Source organism: Harpia harpyja, chromosome 11 (assembly GCF_026419915.1).
Source record: "Harpia harpyja isolate bHarHar1 chromosome 11, bHarHar1 primary haplotype, whole genome shotgun sequence".
Taxonomy (NCBI): domain Eukaryota; kingdom Metazoa; phylum Chordata; class Aves; order Accipitriformes; family Accipitridae; genus Harpia; species Harpia harpyja.
Genome location: NC_068950.1, coordinates 10,682,465 through 10,702,767, shown reverse-complemented (window position 1 = coordinate 10,702,767; position 20,303 = coordinate 10,682,465). Strand labels below are relative to the sequence as shown.

The window sequence follows — 20,303 nt, the reverse complement described above, 5'->3', positions numbered from 1 at the left end:
GAAGCGAAGCGAGGCGTGGCGCGGCCAGGGCGCAGCGCGGGCGGGCGGGCGGGCGGCGGTGCCTCGTCCGTCCCGTCCCGTTCCCCCCCGCCGCCTCCCCGCCTCAGCATGGAGGCCACCCCCGTAGCGACGGGCGAGCCGGCGGCCTGGGCGGCGGAGGCGTTCGCGGAGCCGGAGCTGGGCTCGGAGGAGCTGGAGGCGGCGGCGGGCGGCGTGCTGGACCGCGTCCTGCTGGAGTCGGTCTGCCAGCAGCAGGGCTGGGTCCGCGTCTACGGTAAGGGGGCGCCGGGGGGGCGGGCCCGGGCTCCGGGTCGGGGCCGGGGCCCGTTGCCGGCTTGCGGCGGCAGGTTGGAAGCGGGGAGCGGCGGAAAACTTCCCGACCCTAACTTTTTTCGTTCTCCTTTTCTTTTTTTTTTTTTCCTCGCTGCCGAAGCTCCCGGTTCCCCGAGTCTCCCAAAGGGTGTGTGCCCCCCCTCCCTCCCCCGCCCACTTTCCCGGCGGCAGGAGCCCCCTCGTTCAGCCGCAGCCCGCCCCTCGGCAGCCCCTTTCCCGCCGGTACCCCCCGGCTGGGATGCAGGATGCCCCGCGTTAAGCGGTGCCGGAGCCGGCAGCGGCGGGGGGGAGGGGGACGTGGCGGTGTTACCGGGCGGGGATCGGCATCCAAACCTTTTGTGTCGCCGGGAGTCAAGTACAGGATGCGAGTGCACGCAGGGCTGAGCTCTCGCCGCCTGCCAGCGCCGGCTCTGATTAGTATTAATGAGGTACTGCAGGCCTGGGAGTACTGATACGGTGGGTCCCGTCGCCCCAGACTTACTGGTGTGTCTTAAATTGGCACCTTTATTATTTACAAAAAGGATGTTAAAATCTTTAGCAGTCTGGCCCGCGTACAGGACCCGGTGTGTTTTCCCCTTCTTTCTCTAACTCTCCCTGGTATGTAACCTTTTAAAATTAACTTGATTTATGTGGCCGGGCCTCTCGTTTGTTTAGGCTACCAACCGAAATGCAGTCAGGCTTAATCTCTCGATCAGCACTAAATTGTGGAAATTCTGTTTTATCTCTTCCATATCTTTCCCTCTCGTTTGTCTTGGTAATCTAGCGATAATTACTCCAGTCTTTCAGAGTGAAGATCGCTGCAGACAGTATCTTGTTTGTAACAAATTTGATGGTCCATCCTTGAAAAAAGGCAGGAGTTGTGGCGCTTGCACCTGCAGTTACTACGTTACCATTGCCTAATATTATGGAGAACCTGTAAAAACACTTCCTTTTATTGGTACTTTTTTACATCAGATCCTGTCACGCTGCTGGTTGTCCCTGTTGTCTTCCTCCCCTGTTCTGAATCCCAAAGAGATTCTCCAGGTTTTCCCTGCCCTGTAAAACTAGAAGCAAATGCTCTCTGTTACCTGTATCATTGACCTGTTAGTGGTTGCATTATTGCTGAAACACAAAGATGACATAAATAAGTCATCTACAAGAACTCTGCTGGATTACTTGGCCGATGGCAGTTAATTATTGTGAGTACCACCAGCGTTAGCCTTTGCACATATCAAATGAGGAAGATTGGGCTGCAGGTTTGCTGGAGAGCACAGTCTGTTCAAAGACCTTTGTGTTTATTTTGGAAGCTTGAAAAGCTGGTGCAGTGGGATGAGGTTGTCTGTCTGCTTTCTGTCTGGTGCATCAATGAGCAAAGTTATACTTAGCACAATTAATTGTAATAGAAGTTTGGGATTTTTAGTAGTTTCCACTATGTCTAGCTTGCTGCTTCTCGTGTGGCTTTCTTTTGTTACTCTCATCCTAATGTTGAGACTATAAAATGCAGCCTTCTAAAAAAAAAATATATCTTTCTGCTATTGTCAAGGGGAGCTCCGAAGAAAGCAGATTGCCTCCAGATTGTTTGTTTGTTTAGAATACTTTCCAAAGGTAAAATGAGAATGTATTTAAGAAGAGGATGTCTGGCACCAGCCTATCTGATTGTTACCCAAGGTTATATCTCGTATGAGTGGAAGCAGGAATGCGGTTTCAAAATTAGCCACAGTGAAAAACATTGCTTGTTGATAAAGTCATATGTTGTGATGTGTTTGTAGTCTGACACTAACATGTAGATAAATGGGAAAAAATTCCCTGTGACAGAGCAGCTAGCTCACAGGCTATAAAAATCAGCATAGAATTCAAGCATGTAAAAATACATCTTGTAGCCCAAGGACAATAACTAATTATTCCTAGTCTGTGTTTAAAAACAACTCATTATCTCTCTTCCTCATAAAGGATCTGATGTGGTAGTGTCTTCTCTCCTTCCCTATGAAATTGCAATTGGATTAGCTACTATTTATTTATTTCCTCCTCCTTATTAGCCTCTTTTTCTTGCATGAACACATCTGGAGAAGTTTGTGGACAATGAATCAAGCTGAAACTGTGCCATGTTTGTGCCCAGCTAAATATGGGTTACAAACCTATGAGTGACAAGTGTTATTTATAGGATTCAAAGTAAAGCCTTGCACAGTTGTTTGAGGAACCACAGCAGCACAGCGAAAGAAAACAGGAGCAGAAGGCTTAGCCTTATTGTCTGTATTGTCTGATAAACAATGAGAACACTAACACTAATTATTTCACCATGAATGGCTGGGGGAGGGAGGGAATATCTAGCATTTGAAAAGTAGAGAAGCATTTTCTAGCATGGCAAGAAATGCAGCTTTTGATGTCATAGCATTTCTTTTCCACGACCACTGTGTTGGGGTGTTGTTCCAAATGAAAGCTTACTGTCTGAAAAGTGGCTCAAGTAGTGGAAACACTTATTTTAAAGGAAGGGAGTTCAGCGGCCACTTAAAGGCGACTTTTTATTTCTCTGCATCTCTGTTCTGCAGTGGTGTGCCATCCACTTTGTCTCTATCCAAGGAGGTAATTACTTGCATGAGGGGAGCTGGTCTGGTTGCACAGCCTGTAAAACTTCATCTGTAAGCACGGAGAAAAGAATTTAGTAGTAAAGTACCATCATTACTGGTCTCTGCGGCTTGCCAGCAGTATGACAGTGATGTGAATGCAGTAGGACTTTACAATGTCTGGGATGTGATTTCAGTGCGACACTGAGGTCTTGTCTGACTTCACTATGAGATCTAAATCATAGTCTGGCTATTTTTGCATTTCCTCTGTTAGCTGCAGTAGTTCAAGTGTATTTTTTTCATTCTGTGTTCTGGAGGTTTGGCAGCTTCTGGTTTAATGAATTAGCAATGACATTATCAAACCATGGAAATAGAATTTATTGAAGGACAGAGTTTGTAACATAAGCAATTTCCTCTAACCTGATGTTTGAATAGTGAACAGGAACAGCAAATTTGCTTGTTGGAGTGATAGGTTTAATTGCTCGTGAAACATAAGTCATGTGAGTGTTGTTAGATGATGTTTCCAAGAACTAGTTTTGACACACAACTAGTGCTTCTGTAAAATATGTATCAACATGTGTTCTGGAGGATGGCTTCCTTTCAGACTCGTGGCATGTGTGTAATGGGTAGGAGGGAAGAGGTGTCTTGCCTGGGTTAATGCTATGGGTTTTTTTCTCTGTACAAGGGGTAACTGACTTCTAAAAGCATCCACCAGTGTTTCGAGGTCTTTTTCTCTGCTCTTTGAAACAGACTTTGGGAGGAGGAGGCAGGGGAATAACTGAATTTACGGTGTTCTCAGTGCTAACTGTGAAAACAGCAATTATATTGCCTGGTGTGGCTGACTGAACATCCATGGATTTTGTAGCCATGAATTATAAAGCCAGCACCGCAGCGTTGGTGTTAAATGTTGCATGTGATGGGGGCAGAGTCAGATGTTGCCTGACTTACAGTCTGTGTCTAAATAGGTTGTAAACTTCTGTAACAGCGGTTGTCAAATTCATTTCCAATGTGCCTGCTCTAAGGTCGCTGCAAATGCTCACGTGCTACAATTCCAACATAGGAGTTGCTGAAATACATAGAAAATACCATGGGGAAGATTCTGTTCTTGAATGTTCATCCTGAGAATAGACATTGTTGCTCTGGGGCCTTATCTGGACTAGGAAATGTCTTTTTCTCTTTTAGCAGTGGTGCTAAAAGATGATAGTAGTTGCACCAACTTGAGTGCAGATCGGACGTGGATATTTTCATCACCTTGTCCTCTAATCCTGCCAGCAGTCTGGATACATTCCTTACTGCTAGAATAAGCCTCCTTGCTCCCCTTTCTCCTGGCAGAAATAGAAGGCTCCTCAAACACAGGCTTGAACGGCTCCATGCTTTTTCATGGATATTGATCTACAGACAGAGCTTTGCTGGCTCTGACTCCAGAAAAAGCCTTAGACCCCATGCAACCAGACAGAAACGTCTCTGGGCTGCCTCAAACCTGAGTTCCAGGCTTTTAAGTATTTGCCCTCAGAAAATATTAGACTCATGCTCAGGACTAAAGCCACGGTAATGCACGTAGTATCATGTGGAGATTAAAAAATAGCTGTGGCTTGAGCACTGAACAGAAGCATCTCCTAATCACTGAAATTCAGTTCAAAAGCCCAACTTCTGTGAGTTATGCATTCCAGCAATCTGTTGTCTACCTTGCTCAACCCTTGTGTCAATGACTCCAACTCTATTCTCAGGGTTTTCTGGTTCTTTACAGCCTGCCTTGCTACAGCTTTGTAGGTAGCTTGATACCTACCTTTTGTTTTCTTTCTTTTTTTTTTTTTTTTCCTTCTTCTTCTCTTCTTCCACTGCTTGCAGTTGTACCTAAAAATGCAAAGATTATCCATTTCCAAACCATCTCACTTTGCATGAGCACCAACAGGCTTTCGTCATGAAGAGCATCTTCGCATTGTCAGCAAATCCTCTCCTTCCAGCCCTGCTCATGCTGCTGGCCAGCCTCTTCCGAGATGCCCATGCAAGGACGGTGAGTGTGAGCCACGACCCTCCCCGGGGGGGAGCCTCCCCTCCCCGGGGTCCAGCGTGGCCCCCCCCCCCCCCCCCCCCCTCCACCCGAGCCGGTGGAGATCCCACCAGGTGGCGGCATCTTCATTGCGGTGGTGCAAGAGCTGCTGAGGACGTCCGAGGCTGCCTGAAACAAGCCGGGGGGATAGCATCCTCTCCACTTCTGAACCTTATCGCTTATCTCCAGAAGGTCAATTAAAAAGTAATCTGGAGGCTGTATAACAAGGGGTAGGTAGGAAGGATGTATTTAATGTTAACCAAAAAAAACCCCTCATAACAAACTGAAGCGGCAAGGCAATCTGATGGTTGAGAGACGGCTGTGATAGCTGTAGAGGGTTTTCTTCTCCTTGAGATGTGTGCAGACAGTGTAGCTGGACTATGTTTTGTATACTGCTGCATTTACGAGTATGTACGGAGCTGCAATTCCTTGCAGGAGATCATTTGCTGTTATGAAGAACTTAACAGGAGATAAGCTGAAGGTGCGGTTGAGACCCTCGGAAAGCTGAAAGGGAGCTGAAGAGCTGCATGGCGTGTCTGTGCAGGCAGTCTTGTATTGGAAAGCAGAGAAGGTTCATAAGCATTTCTTTCCCTTCTGATCAATAGCCTTATTTTTAACTCGCCTAGAAAGTTGGTGCAAAAGCAGGCTTGGAAGATAAACCTTGTTGGGCCAGGAAATGTCATTTCCTGTGTATTTGGACAGTACCTACTATAGTGATATCTGACCTTATCGTGGCCTTCAGCTACTGCTGCAGTGTATTGGGTACAGATGTTAAATAGTGAAGGCATAAAGCTTTTTTTTGTTTTGTTGAGATGATAAATAACAATGATTTCTAGTTGGTGCCCCTTTGTAAAAGGTAGAGTTTATCAAAAACAAGGTTTCAAGTGACTGCATTTGCTACAGATTAAAAATGGGCAAGTGTGCTGTCAGCAGAGACGCTGCTTTCCCTTGCCAGCCAGCAGCGGGGAATATAAAAAAATGTGACTTAAGTGCTCTTACAGGTGATCTGCTCATACCTGCTGTATGACAGCTCCTCTGATAGCTCTTTTTGACTGCAGGGAATTCTTGCAAGCAGGTAGATGGTGAATTATGGGTCCTCTGTGCTACTGCAGCTGTTGAATCTCTGTTCACTTTCCTGTGTGTTTGCAGTGGTGATTTGGAGTGGAGCTGAGTGCTGGATATAGCCTGTTTTCTTCTTGGTTGCCTCACTCCCAAACTTTATTGCAGAATTAGCCCTTTGACGTTAAAACTGTTTGCCCTTCCTCTTTTTAAAGAACATTGACACTAATTTATACATAAATGGATTTTTTTACTTTTTTTTTTTTTATGCATTTTTAGCTAGGGTCTTTCAGCTGACTGTGTTGCAAATGTTACCTAGGTTACTAATTTATTAAGTCACTTAAATATTTGGAGGCATCAACAATACTAGAGTGTGTTGGGGAAAATGAGTATGACATTATTTTAAAACATCAATTTCCTGACTCCTGTATTTCAGTCACACAATTTATCTCTGGCCGAACATTTTCATGTGGTGCTGTTTCCTATTTTTAAACAATAGGGAAAAAAAGGGAAGATAAGAGGAGCATAACTGTGACCCATTGACTTATTATGAGATCATGGGTTCCTTTCAACTGATATTTATAGATTTTTATAAAAAATAGCTGAGTTTTCAGCATTTTCTGGCATGTATGCTGTCTTAGCCCCAAGGTCACAGATTTAAGCTCTCATCTGAATTCTTTCAAAATCCTCTGTAAAGGAACATAGTAATCATGGAAATACAATTCGTATCTGCAAGGAAAGTAACCAAGCGAAAAGAAAAATTACTGTCTTTTGGTTTGTAACTTCTCATAAAGTCCATTGTGTGTTTTGACACTCCCCTATCTTAGAAAGCCTTTATAAAAGTGATCAGGAGGGAATAACATTTGTTAATTCTCTTTAATAGGGTTTCAAAAGGTCACAAAACTGTAGAAAGGCTCTTCTCCAAGAATTGTGATTATTTTTAATTATAAAGCAAGTTGGAGTAGTGTGAGTAATGAGCTCTTGGAGGTGAAGGGGGTCTTTGCACTTAAGAAAATGTAAAACCAAGTCCTGGATTTAGATCTCTTGTTATCTAAAGGGATTTTGATTTTTTTTTTTTTTTTTTTTTTAACAGCTGGGAATACCCCATTAAAAATTAGCTGTTATACTGCAAGCACTGGCAGGCACTTAAACACATTAATTCTGCAAACTGTGGGAAAACGACACCCATTTCAGCAGATGTGCAGTGAGTCTGGTGTAGATTTGCATAAGAATGCATATGCTTCTCTGTTAGTTTCTGGCTTGATTAAAACTTGCAGGCACCTTTTCCCTTCCTGTAGTGCTGTGTCTGCATTCTTGGACATTAGTGGTTTAATTGAAAATGCCCCATTTTCTTCTGTGTTAAGATAATTCATTTTATTTACACAGTACTGCACTGTAGACGTGCTTGGCGTTTTACAGACAGCGGCTGCTTTGCTTGCCCTTTGGAATTTGTAGCCTGGACCAGAGAAAAAAGGAAATAGCAACGATGAAAAATGGCAGATGCTTTTGGAAGTGGATGGAGGATTACACAGTAGAGAATCAGGAGGTGGGAGGGGAGTGTGTCTACTCGGTCCTTGGTTCCAAGGAGGTGTGGGAATGGAAATCAGTACTGTGGTGAGAGGAAGAGAAGTGTTTAGAAACCTGTGACTAAAAATGATCACCCATCTCTTAGACTTAATCCCTACCAACATTAGGCTTTCATGTAATAGTCCAAAAGATTCAACAGAATCTCTTCATCTCAGTCCTGTTCCCAGTCTGGATGGCATGAAAAAAGCATAGAGAATTCTTTCAGGTAGACCATAGATACTGTAGCATTAAGTCTGAGAGAGCTTTCTGTACTCTGGGTAGTAGGGAATTGAAGCAAGGTTCTGGGAGGCACGGTATTAGAAAAGAGGATGAGAACTTGGATTTTGACATGAAGTTTCTGACAAGGAGAGAGAAACTAATTAGGAAGTGACATTTTGCGTAGATTTTATCCATGTGACAAGCATTGGATGCCCACCACCATTATCCAGGTCTTTGGGAGAGAGGTTTTGCGTCAAGACTGTTTTTAGGGGGTTTTTGGCATGAAGGAACAAAAGGCAATTTAGCAGTATTCTAGACAAAGCTTAATGCTCGAGGAATGCAGGTCTGGAGCTGCACTGCCCCATCTCCTGCTGGCGATGGTTTTGCATAGGCCTGGTAGCCAGCAGAGCACTTTTGGGTTGGCCAGCACTGGAGGGACCATTATCTCGCCAGATGGGAAGTGGTTAGCATTCCCTGCATGTAGCACCTCTAACTTTGTGGTTTTATCAGTTACAAGGTATTTAGTGGTGTGGAAGTGAGAAGGAAAGGAAGGAAATGCTCTTAGTAGGTGGCAGGGGTCTGTGGGGTCATGAGCTGTTGCTGAATGGCAGCAAGCCACCTTAGAATCATAGAATCATTTAGGTTGGAAAAGACCTTCAAGATCATCCAACCATCAACCATGCCCACTAAACCATGTTATGGAGTACCCCGTCTACTCGCTTTTTGAATACCTCCAGGGATGGTGACTCAACCACCTCCCTGGGCAGCCTGTTCCAATGTTTGACAACCCTCTCAGTAAAAAAATTTTTCCTAGTATCTAACCTAAATCTCCCTTGCCTCAACTTGAGGCCATTTCCTCTCATCCTATCTCCAGCCACTTGACAGAAGAAACCAGCACCCACCTCACTACAACCCCCCTTCAGGTAGTTGTAGAGAGCGATAAGGTCTCCCTTCAGCCTCCTTTTCTCCAGGCTAAACAACCCCAGTTCTCTCAGCCGCTCCTCATAAGACTTGTGCTCAAGGCCCCTCACCAACTTGGTTGCCCTTCTCTGGACACGCTCCAGCCCCTCCATGTCTTTCCTGTAGTGAGGGGCCCAAAACTGAACACAGGACTCGAGGTGCGGCCTCACCAGCGCTGAGTACAGGGGAACAACCACCTCCCTGTTCCTGCTGGCCACACTGTTCCTGATACAGGCCAGGATGCGATTGGCCTTCTTGGCCACCTGGGCACACTGCTGGCTCATATTCAGCCGGCTGTCAACCAGCACCCCCAGGTCTTTCTCTGCCGGGCAGCTTTCCAGCCACTCTTCCCCAAGCCTGTAGCGCTGCATGGGGTTGCTGTGACCGAAGTGCAGGACCCGGCACTTGGCCTTGTTGAACTTCATACGATTGGCCTCAGCCCATCGATCCAGCCTGTCCGGATCTCTCTGTAGAGCCTCCCTACCCTGGAGCAGATCGACCCTGCCTCCCAACTTGGTGTCATCTTCAAACTTGCTGAGGGTGCACTCAATCCCCTCATCCAAATCATCAATAAAGATATTAAACAGAACAGGGCCCAACACCGAGCCCTGGGGAACACCACTTGTGACCCGCCGCCAGCTGGATTTCACTCCATTCACCACTACCCTCTGGGCTCGGCCATCCAGCCAGTTTTTCACCCAGTGAAGAGTGCACTTATCCAGGCCACGAGACGCCAGCTTCTCAAGGAGTATGCCATGAGAGACAGTGTCAAAGGCCTTGCTGAAGTCTAGGAAAATAACATCGACAGCCTTTCCCTCATCCACTAGGCGGGTCACCTGGTCATAGAAGGAGATCAGGTTGGTCAAGCAGGACCTGCCTTTTGTAAACCCATGCTGAGTGGGCCCAATCCCCTGCTTGTCCTGGACTTGCCATGTGAGCGCACTCAAGATGAGCTGTTCCATAATCTTCCCCGGTACCGAGGTCAGGCTGACAGGCCTGTAGTTCCCCAGATCCTCCCTCCGACCCTTCTTATAAATGGGAGTCACACTGGCAAGCCTCCAGTCTTCTGGGACCTCCCCTGTTGACCAGGATCACTGATAGATGATGGAGAGTGGCTTGGCAAGGACCTCTGCCAGTTCCCTCAGTACTCTTGGATGGATCCCATCGGGTCCCATAGATTTATGAGTGTCCAGATGGCGTAGTAGGTCACAAACTGTTTCCTCCTGTATTAAGGGGGGTATGTTCTGCTCTTCATCCTCACCTTCCAGCTCAGGGGGCGGAGTACCCTGAGGATAACTGGTCTCCCTATTAAAGACTGAGGCAAAGAAGGCATTAAGTACCTAGGCCTTTTCCTCATCTCTGGTGGCTACGTTCCCTTCTGTATCCATTAAAGGATAGATATTCTCCTTGGGATTCTTTTTACTGTTAACATATTTGTAAAAACATTTTTTGTTGTCTCTTACGACAGCAGCCAGATTTAGTTCTAGCTGAGCTTTTGCCTTTCTAATTTTCTCTCTGTGTGATCTAACAAGATCCCTGTACTCCTCCCAAGTTGCCTGCCCTTTCTTCACCTTGCACCCTTAACAGCTTCAAGCTCTCTTGCAAGAGGAATGATGTTCCCCAACTCTAGAATAGCAGTGTTTATGTTTAGGCTGAATAAGTTGGAAAGCCTAGAAATTTATGTTATATCCATTTTTGGGGGATATCTTTGACAAAAGAACTTAAGGTGACTACACAGAATATAACAGCATAATATAAAAATTGCATTTTCCCTCTTGGGAAGCACATCTCTTTTTGCCAGTGAGGGTTTAGTGGAAATATGGATAGAATTGGTACTTCTGGAGGGATTTCTTTTCCATGGTTGGTACTTGTATGGCAGATAGAGTTAAAAACCTGCTTGCTTTCTTCAGTTTCTCATTACTTGAGATAAGTGGAGGTAATTCACACCCTCATTTAGATGACTCTTCAGTGCACTGATAACGTCTCAACAGGATAGGGTACAGATGCTGCACTAGTCAGCACAATGGGTAGTACGAGGGTTCCAGGAAAACGTGTGGAAAGTAGCAGTGGCTGGGAGGACTGAATCCAGCCCTTGAATCTCGTTAAGGAATGAAATGATCACTTCAGTTTTGTGTACCATTTTGTCATGGCAAATGGTGACCACTTTATTAGCAATTCCTGTGCTGCCCATTGTGGTAAAAGGAGGAAGGATCAGTTTCACTTGCTTGCACCATTCATTGCCTTGCTATGTGAGTGCATCCAAAGCATTAACGGTTTTATTTGAGAGTGCTGCTGTGAGCTGGGAAGGTGAAGAAACAAGGCACAAATAGGTCAGACAACTTGCCCAAGGACATACAAGAAACTTGGCAACAGAAGTCAGATCTCCTGAGACCTCTACAGTACTTGGCTTGCACACTTTGACTTGTACTGCTTCATGTTTGGGATACCTTTAAGCCTGCTACTTTACTTGGATCCTCTTGTGACTATTAATAATCCTCTCAAATACCCTATTAGCTGTCATATCTGTAGGTTAGCAGGGCAAGATGCTCTCAGAGGAGAAACTTCCATTCAGGTGGTTATGTCTGCTTACATCTGCTGCCCCCCCCCCCCCAAAAAAACCCCAAACAACAACAAAAAAACCCAACCAAAGCTAAACTTTTGTTGACCTTCAAAATGTAATAAACTTGTCTCATTACAGTGATAGCAGGCTGGACTGCTGGTATGAAGGAGTTTGGATAGCTGGTACTGGTTAACTTATCTTAATTTGTGGACAGGGCCAGGTGTTTGACTAAATCATTATTTCCAAGTAGGTGACTCTTCACTGTAGACTGGGGGAGGAAAATATATTGCAGATTGAGACTGGAAAACCATAGAGCAATGATTAAAACACCTGAAGCTCTAACATCCTTTCCATGGCATTTGAGACCCTGTGCCACTGTCTAACACTTTTATGTTTTGTTGGCTTTGCCAACAGTTGATTGATCCATAGTAGTTTTCTGTATTAGTTAGGTGTTTTATCTTGATGTGCAGGAGTACAGTGCAGTGCAGGCACTATGAAAGAAAAAGTGACAAAAAGCTTCCTGAAAAGATGCTTATTTACATTATGACATTATATCAGGCTGTGCAGCCAAGCTGCTACCTTTGCTGGGTTTCCTAGCTTGCTTGAGTATACTGGAACACGTACATCACGCACCAAAAGCACAATATGCTCACAGTTGCTAGGAAATCGTTAGACTTTCTCATCAACTGATATTGAGCATTTGGTATTTAGAGGTACATTTCTGTATTTATTTTCCATCTTTTTGTTCAAGGTGGTGGGTAGTTGATAGGTCTTTTGGAAAATAAGAAATTGGGGAAAAATGGAGTGGTATCACCAAAACAGAAATAGCGAGCTATGGCAAAAGGATATTGTGTTTAAAAAAAAAAAAAAAAAAATCCTTTAAAACCTGATTTGAGAAGATTTATCTTCTAGATGGCGTAGGCCTATGGGGTCTCTTTCTCTCTTGCTCTCTGGCAGCACTTGCATAGGATGTCAGTGAGGTGTGGGGTGATTGATTACCCCATTGAATGGATTTCATGGGGTGCTTCCTTAACTCCTTCCATTAGCTAAGGCCTGAAGTTTTCAAATAGCCTAAACTCCTCAGAGGTAACGAGGTTTATATCCCATATAGTAAGGTAGCAAAAAAGTTTTATGGTCTTGCCATAAATATTTATGTCTGTTTTCTTTCACATGCCCTGGGCTGGTGACTTCTCTGCTTAAAGAAGCCCCCGTGGTTGTTCATGTCAAGTTCTGTAAGTAGTGGCAGAGCAGTGTGAACCGAGGCCATTTCAAACTCAACTATCCTCATTTTCTCATTTTGATTCCAGTGGTTGCTAATTTCTCTATTTATAACCATTAAATCAAATAAAGGAAGAAAGCCTCTTTTTTTTGTTAGCCTAGACAAGCTTTATAGATGGAAGTTAAGCATTTTTCTCTCTAATTTTTTTTTTTTTTGACTTACTAATAGGGAAGTCAGGAATGTGAAGTAAACAGCCTCTATTTGCTGAAATGATGAATGTGTAGGAGAAAGGAAGGATGATAAGAAGGAAACTAATATTTTTGATTCCAGCCCAGTGCTGGAAAGGGGGAGTTTGCATGCTGTGAAAATGAAAATATGTCTGAAACTTTGGTGGAAAAAAAATTTGAGAGGAATGCAATAATAATACTTAAACAGCTAAGTGGTATGAAAAGTCATTAATCTTCCCTATACTGGCACAACTTGCTTTCTGATGTTTCTTTGTCAGAACACATTGCTTTTTCTGTGTTAGAAAAGGGTGAAAATAGAAAACTGTCTGAAAATGCAGTATGGCTATCAAGGATAAATTATATGTTTAGTGTAAGAGCAGCATTCACCTGAAGTCTTGTGTCTCAAGGTTATCTGGATCCTGACTTCATCAGGGTGTTAGGCCAGTTATCTCAAATTGTACATTTGGGTAATTTGGGTTTAATAACTCTCTTGGCACCTTTAACCTGGTGCTCGAAAGGAGGAGGCAGCCAGTTATATATAATTTTTACACATATGAGCCAGTAAGCAACTGTGAATTATCCATAAGCAACTAGAAGGAGGTTAACTCCTTAGTCCTATATTCTGACTTAAACATTTTTTTAAAAAATATATTATAAGCCCTATCTATATGAAGAATTTGAAGTGCAATAGCTGTTACTATCAAGAGACAGTAACTCTTTTCCTTGCAATAGTCCGTCTCTCTTCTCGGAATGGGTTTGAAACCAGATCAGCCCAGGACACAGCAAGTACTCTTATTAGAGTTAAGTTGGTTTCCCATATGAGTAGGTAGGTGTTCCTATAAACAGGTGCGAAGAATTAAATTGACCTACTTCTTCCTTGCTGAAAAACTACTTGCTATGATTGCAGGTTACATTAGCTTTGACGTTTCACTAACATTTTAGGAAAAAAGGTGAGAGTGGACTGATGGACCCTAGTTTTCCATGCATTCAGGCTGACGACCTTGGATAGCCGGCTCTGCAGGATTAGCAGAGGTATCTGCTGGCCTGCTGTCCAGGACATGAGATCTCTTGGCTGACACATCCATCCAGTTGTAGAACGTAACTACCACATCTGTTTACAGATCGATCTGTACCTAGATGGCTCTAAGATAACTTTGGAATGAATCTTAAATTAAACCTGTGGTGAAAGAGGTGTGTTGGGGAGTTGATATCGGATAACAAACTTTTGTTGTCAAGATTGCTATTGTTGTTGATGGAGTTTAGAAGGGTTATCATGAGTTCAGTCTAAAAAGCATGCAATTATGTTTAAAACTTATAGTAGATTTGCAGGAGGCTTACAAAGGAAACACTGTAGTGTATCACTTACTGTGTACTTATATTTCATCCATGAAATGGCTTAGCAGTCGAAATGTTCTAGCTGTACTTTTGATGTCCATTTATAATAACCACTCGATTCTATAGCTGACAGAGTATCCCTCCCTGTTTTGTGTCCAGACTTTATTGATGTGGCTTCTTGGTGACCTACTTTCACCACTTTAAGGTTGCTTTTTTCATTCTCTTCCAAAAGGAAGTGCCTTCCATGAGAAATGTTGGAAGCTCACCAGTCAGTTTTTAATACTGGTAGATGGAAACTTGGACCTGGCTGAGTGGCCTTCCACTTACACCCAGGGTAGATGACACGACTAACTCTTAGGTACTTTCCTTACTAAGGCCTTTTGCTAAACATTTTGAGACCCTGGAGGTGGGTGTTTGGAGAATTAGGGAAGGAAATGCCTGTATTTCCTTGGAGTTCTCATTACTCATGACTGAATTGGTTAGCCCTGTGACTCTAAGGGCATTACATTTGCCTCTTGTCCTTGCAAGGGGCAAGCAATATGTCATATGCTTATTACTTAAGTACTTGCACAGCTAGAGGAAGGAACATCCCAGTTCTTACTCCTTTTACTCATTCTGGGGTATTCTTCCTTTGCATTGTTCCTTGTGGTTTTTTTCTGTAATTTCCACTGGTGGTGATTCAGTTCAAGGCTTAGCTGTATCTCTCTTCAATTAGTGGTGCTTTTGCTTTTTATCTGGGGCATGAAGTATGTGCTTACTTATTTGTGGGGACACTTAAAAACCAGTTAATGTGATGCAGATGTGCAGTTTTCAGCAGATACATAGCATTTAGCTAAGTCTTATGGAGGGATTAATACCTCAAGGTATTACATATCATTGGAAAAAATAATTCACTTCTGTAATTTCACAAAGTGGACGTAGCTTAGCATTTGTAATTGTCATCTCATAAGACTTGCTGCTTTCCTCCCACTCCGTTTCACTCAGGTGTCATGTTGGTATAAACACTGGTTACCCTAAATAAAAAATCCACAGCAGTCCTTTCCTGGAACCTTGATGGCTTTTTGGTTTACAGCAAAGAGTAGCCAGATCTTTATGTGTGCTGCTGTTATAAAATGAGCATGCTATTGCAACTGTGAAGTTTTTGCTTGGAACAGCAAAGAAAACCACGAGGGAAATAGTTTTTGTGCGTGTGTTTAAATGTCAAAGGAATTTCAGTAAAGATGATGTCCAGCTCCCATTAGTATCTGGAGATAAACTTCTCTTCACTCCACTGGTGTTGGGTGTGCAGTGCCCCTAACCCTCTTAGGAAAACCTTTAGCAGAAGATGAACGAAGACCTTAAACTAGCAAGAGGTGTTCACCAGTGGTGCAGGTAGCAAGGCATTTGAGGAGAAAGTTCTTCTTGTAGCCCACCATTGTAAGTAGTCATCCTCACTCCCTTCCTTGTTGCCTTGTATCACGTTTAACTGGACATGGGCATGTGCACTGGTATAACTGTGAGGTGGAGGTATGCTTGTAAATGGAGTGCTGGAAGAGTCCGAGGGGCTAAAAACATAGCAGAAAGTAGTTGCATTTGAGTCGCTTCCCTCAAAAGACAAGCCTAGGGTATTAGACCGAGCATTACCAGGGCTCTGAGGTTAAATGAACTGCATGTCATTGGTGAGAAAATGAAGAATTCAGCAAATGTTGTGAATGCCAGCTGCACTGTGGTGGCAAGCTGTGTTGCCCAGAAGATTGCTGGATAGACCAGCTATTTCTCCACATTTCTTGCCAGCAGGATATTGGGTGAAAGGGGGGTGGTGCTGTTTTTGTTGGAAGCAAGCTCAGTACAGGGGCCATGCTAGTCCAGAGGCATGGCATGCTAAAGCTTTTAGTGGTTTGCAGTTTTTTTAGGATGTTCCTTTTCTCTGGTTGAAATATCCAGTAAGGCAGGTGAAACACTGGCATCCATGAGGGAAAGCTACTGAGTTTTATACTTTTTTTTGTTGGGGTTTTTTTTTAATCTTACCCTTCATCAGCAGATAGGAAACAATGAATGCAAATCTCTTCCCCAACACGTGCAGATGCATTTTGTTGCCTGGAAGCTGAGCAGGAGCTCTGATGAATTATCAGCATCTGATTCCAGAGCTCTGACAATCTGCAATCTCCTTAATATTCTGATGAGCCATTGTGGGTATTAATCCTGTGCATTTTTCCCCCTTTTATATAGTTGAAACCCATATTGCAATCTGAATGCTGTTGACTTAAGATTGAAAATGATACTGGCTGGCTCTATACTTTGCTCAATTTTCCTTTGACAACAGAGGGGGGGAGAGTGGATAGTATGATTCTTCTCTCCCCACCCCAATAGTACAAATGCAGCCTGAATTAGAAGCAACTTTGAAAATGAAAATTTATCTCCTGTTCTGTTCATAATTGTGTCTCTCTGATACTAAGAGTATCAAGGCACATAAATTGTTCATGCCAGGAAGAAATCCTCAATAAACTTTTAAGAACTCACAGCACTTCCAGGGAAAAAAACTTTTTGCCTCTAAAGACTTTGAGCAACTCTGCTCCAGATTCTCTGGCAAGAGTATTATTCCAGTGACAGCTTATCTTTGGAAATAACTGCAGATTAATTTACATGTGTCTTTTAAAATGTAGCTTGCTTACCCAGATGGCAATTAGATTCCAGTTAATGGTAATGTAAAACAGCAGGATTTAGAGTAGCTCTCCAGCCTAAGGGCTGACCATTTTTGCCATCCAGCTGTTTTCCAAATGATTTATTTCATTTTCCCACTTGGTTTCTTTGCCTCACCCCTCAGTTTTGTCTTGCTGCTTGCAGTACAGTGTGGGTGGCAAGACAGGGGAAGAACAGCTGCACTTAGCAGCTCCAATAAATGACTTTATTAGAATTAGAATTGTGTCAGCGTTACACTAATACCAAATGTCTTAGTTCATCTTGTAGCCTCTAAAATAGATTGTCATCATTTCCACCCTGTCTGCTTACCCTGGGGAAAGACAGCTCTGACTCAGCCCCCTGGATAAATGGGGATACAGTGAATTGCATGCTGCTGCAGGGCAATTTGTTCAGGCTTTGTCAGCGTCCAGAAATGTCTTTTTTTCCCTACTTCTTGTATGTTAAGCGTAATATGCAGGAGGAAGTATGTGCTTTCAAACAGTTCAGGAATAAGTATGAACTACCTTGCAGTCAAAATGATGTAAAAATGTCCTTATGCTGTGTTTCTAGCTTGAGGATTTGATGTAGAAATTTAGAGGGATGCTACAAATGTTATCTCAGGACAGAGCAAAACCGATGCTAGTCCTCCATCTCAGACCTGCAAGCTCTTTGGCATTCCTTGCAGAGAGAGAGAAAATAAATGCAAAACCTTATGCTTTTCAAGTTTTCCAATGAAGAACAGGCTCATGAGTAGGGAGTTGCCTTTTATTTTTTGTGAAGTAGCTCATGTTTTGTATGGCAAGATGAGAAACAATTTCTTGCTGCTTCTCCTAATTCTATGAGCTTTACAGAAATCAAGGTACCTGCCAGACCCAGGGAAGCCATACCTGCAGTGTCCTGGAGATGGAGCAGAGCAAGCCTTGCAGGCCAAACTTAACTCCAGGATCCACCTTGCTACTCTGAAGTCTGTATGAAAGGTCTGGAGGTGGTGGTGCTTACTGGTGCCTGGAGAGGCCTCCCCAACAGGCTCTCTTGCTTGGGAGGATTCAGTTTGAAACACTGCCTCTGGGCTTCACTTTGAGGCTTCTCATCTTTTCAGATCTGCTGGTTAAATGTGAGCTGCTGTTCGCATTTTTCTGGTCTTTGGATCAAGAGTGTTGTAAGCTTGCTGCAGAGCACTGAGGAGTTGCCACTGGAGAAGCACTGTGTCCAAGTGGTGTTACTTCTGAGGGTAGTAGGAAAAACCATTTCCTATTCTGCATTTTCTAATTTCTTATATATTTTAACTGTAGCTAGTTATTTTTCCAAATTAGTCTGTCTGAAGTACACCTGCATGGGCTCTTAAGTGCAATTTTATCTGTTTTAGAAGTACAGCCCAAACAGCGTATTAACACCATTCTAATCTTTTTTGAGAAGGAAGGGCTAAAAAGGGAGCAATTCATGTTAGATGTCTTGTCAACCTTGTTTAACATCAGTACTTAAAGTATTTGACTGGAACACTTCCACCTTTACTGTAAGTAAATGGACGTTTTTCTGGCTGATGGGCGCAAGGTATGCGCTTCCATTCACGCATCTTTGCCAATGCTTTTTTCCCCTCACTTCAAATACCAGTTGTTTCTTTTGAGTAGCTTGTAGTGGCAGAGTGGGTAGAAGAAACGGGATTTAATTTCATCTTTCCTAAGGTGTGCCCCTGTCTTGAAGAAAAGAGAAGTTGGTATTTTTAAGGAAAATAATGTATTTTCAAATGCAGTGTGGGGGGGTTTGTTTTGGTTTTTAACTGGAATTCTGTGGGTGAAGTGCTAGAATAAAACCCAGCAGCTGGATGCTATACACCCACTTTAATGATAAAGCAGAAAGAAAAATACCAAGAAAGCTGGGGAAATGGGCAGCAGCCCTAAAAATCTAAACTCTTCCTAATCCCTCCCTTATTCTATTGTGTTATTGCACTTTCAGGAGTTCACAGGCAGCCTGAAAGCAGAGACCAAAGTACTTCAAGGGGGATTTGACAAATCCACCTGTCAGTGTCACCAGACAACTGATTTATCATCTTTGACAAGTAGAAAATGGCTTTGACTTGTCTGCAGGATAAGTAGAATTTAGTACTAGTGATGGGGTATTTTAAAAATTGTCACGATCGTGTAAATCCTGTTATCTCTGTAACCGAATGCTAGCAAGTTCTGAACTGTAAAATGACATTAACATTCTTGAAAAAAGAAAAAGTCTAGTATTAACAGATAACTGGACATTTTTCCCCCTCAGTTAATTTTTAAATCCTGTTGCCTTTCAAAGGCTGACACTTTTGTCTCTTAGCCCTGCTCCTCTGGTAATAGAATGTTGAAGGAGATGTCTTGTAAAGAAAAAAAAAAATAGCATGTAGCTACATCACATCATAAAATACAAAGGAAGCAAAGCATGCTTAATCTGGCAAAACATCAGTGTTTAGGCTATAAGCTCATTATAAAGCTTGTGTAGTGGGAGCTGATTTTTTTTCAAATTAATTTCTATGTATTACCATAATAAACATTTCAATAATATCCTTTCCTTCCCTCATATCCTCAGCAGCTGAGTATTTCAGTAAGTTATCTGGTCTTTCATAGCAGCCTTTATCCCCATCATTCATGCATGATCTGTTTACAAGAATGCTTATAGGTATTTCCAGTTTAATTTAATGTTCCAGGTTATGCTGCTTCAGCAGTTTCTCTCATGCATTTATGCTAGTATTTGGGATGTTTCCAGAAAATACTTGGGGAATATTGAGACTTTTTTATTTCTAATTTTATTTGGTAGTAAATGCAAAGAAGTCATATCTTACTCTATTAAATCTTTCAAGTGTCTGGAAAATGACTTGCTGTAGCTAGCATCCAACACCTCAAAAAACAAAGCTTGCACTGTAGCATTTTGTTGGTATGTTCATTATTTGCTTACAATAATAAGTAAAGCCTCATGTTTTGCTGGCTGCTGTAGATGAAAGGTTGGGGAATCTGGACAGTAGGAGTAGGACACTGTTTAAAACTGCAGAAATTGGTAGGGATTAGGGATCTGTGCGTAACCCAAAACTACTTCCAGCTTCTTAGAAGCTGGTTAAGTTTCAGGTTGTCACACCACTTGGGTTTAGTCTTGCAGCTCAGTATTCTGCTATTGCTTTTTTTCACTCACAGTTCATGAGCAACTCTCCTAGAAATGTCCAAAAAATACCTTACTGACCTAGGCATGGTCATAACATACATCCACTGGGATCCTTCATTTGCATCCAAAACCTGTCTTAGTTATTGGTTCAGTTTTCCATAACAATCTCATGGTCAGTATGTCATCCATGATTATTACCCCATCCCTTTCAGCGCTCCTGCTTCCTGAGTTTCTTTCCCATCAGTAGCTTTGAATATTTGTCTTCTTGCCTCGAGTGTCTTTTTTGTGTCTCATGCTCTACCAAGCTAGTTGTCAGCAAGTAGACGAGATGCGTCACTCTGGCTAGAGATCGGGAAAGCTGTGTATGGGAAGACTAGATGAGCATTTGAAAGCAAATTAAAATATCCCAGCAAAATATTAGCTTAATCATAAATCAATTTTACATACTAGA

General features: G+C 43.0%; 1 protein-coding gene across 4 annotated transcripts in view; it reads left to right on the top strand.

Moving 5' to 3' along the window:
- Positions 1 to 58: 58 nt before the first annotated feature.
- RASAL2 (RAS protein activator like 2) overlaps positions 59 to 20,303 on the top strand; it is a 196,027-nt gene continuing 175,782 nt past the window's right edge. For 2 of the 4 annotated variants that reach the window (XM_052800962.1, XM_052800960.1), the window contains exon 1: positions 59 to 274. In XM_052800962.1, the coding sequence (XP_052656922.1) occupies positions 109 to 274 (166 nt within the window). In that variant the 5' untranslated portion in view covers positions 59 to 108. The remainder of the gene's footprint in view (positions 275 to 20,303) is intronic. The other 2 variants (XM_052800963.1, XM_052800961.1) reach the window with 1 other exon arrangement.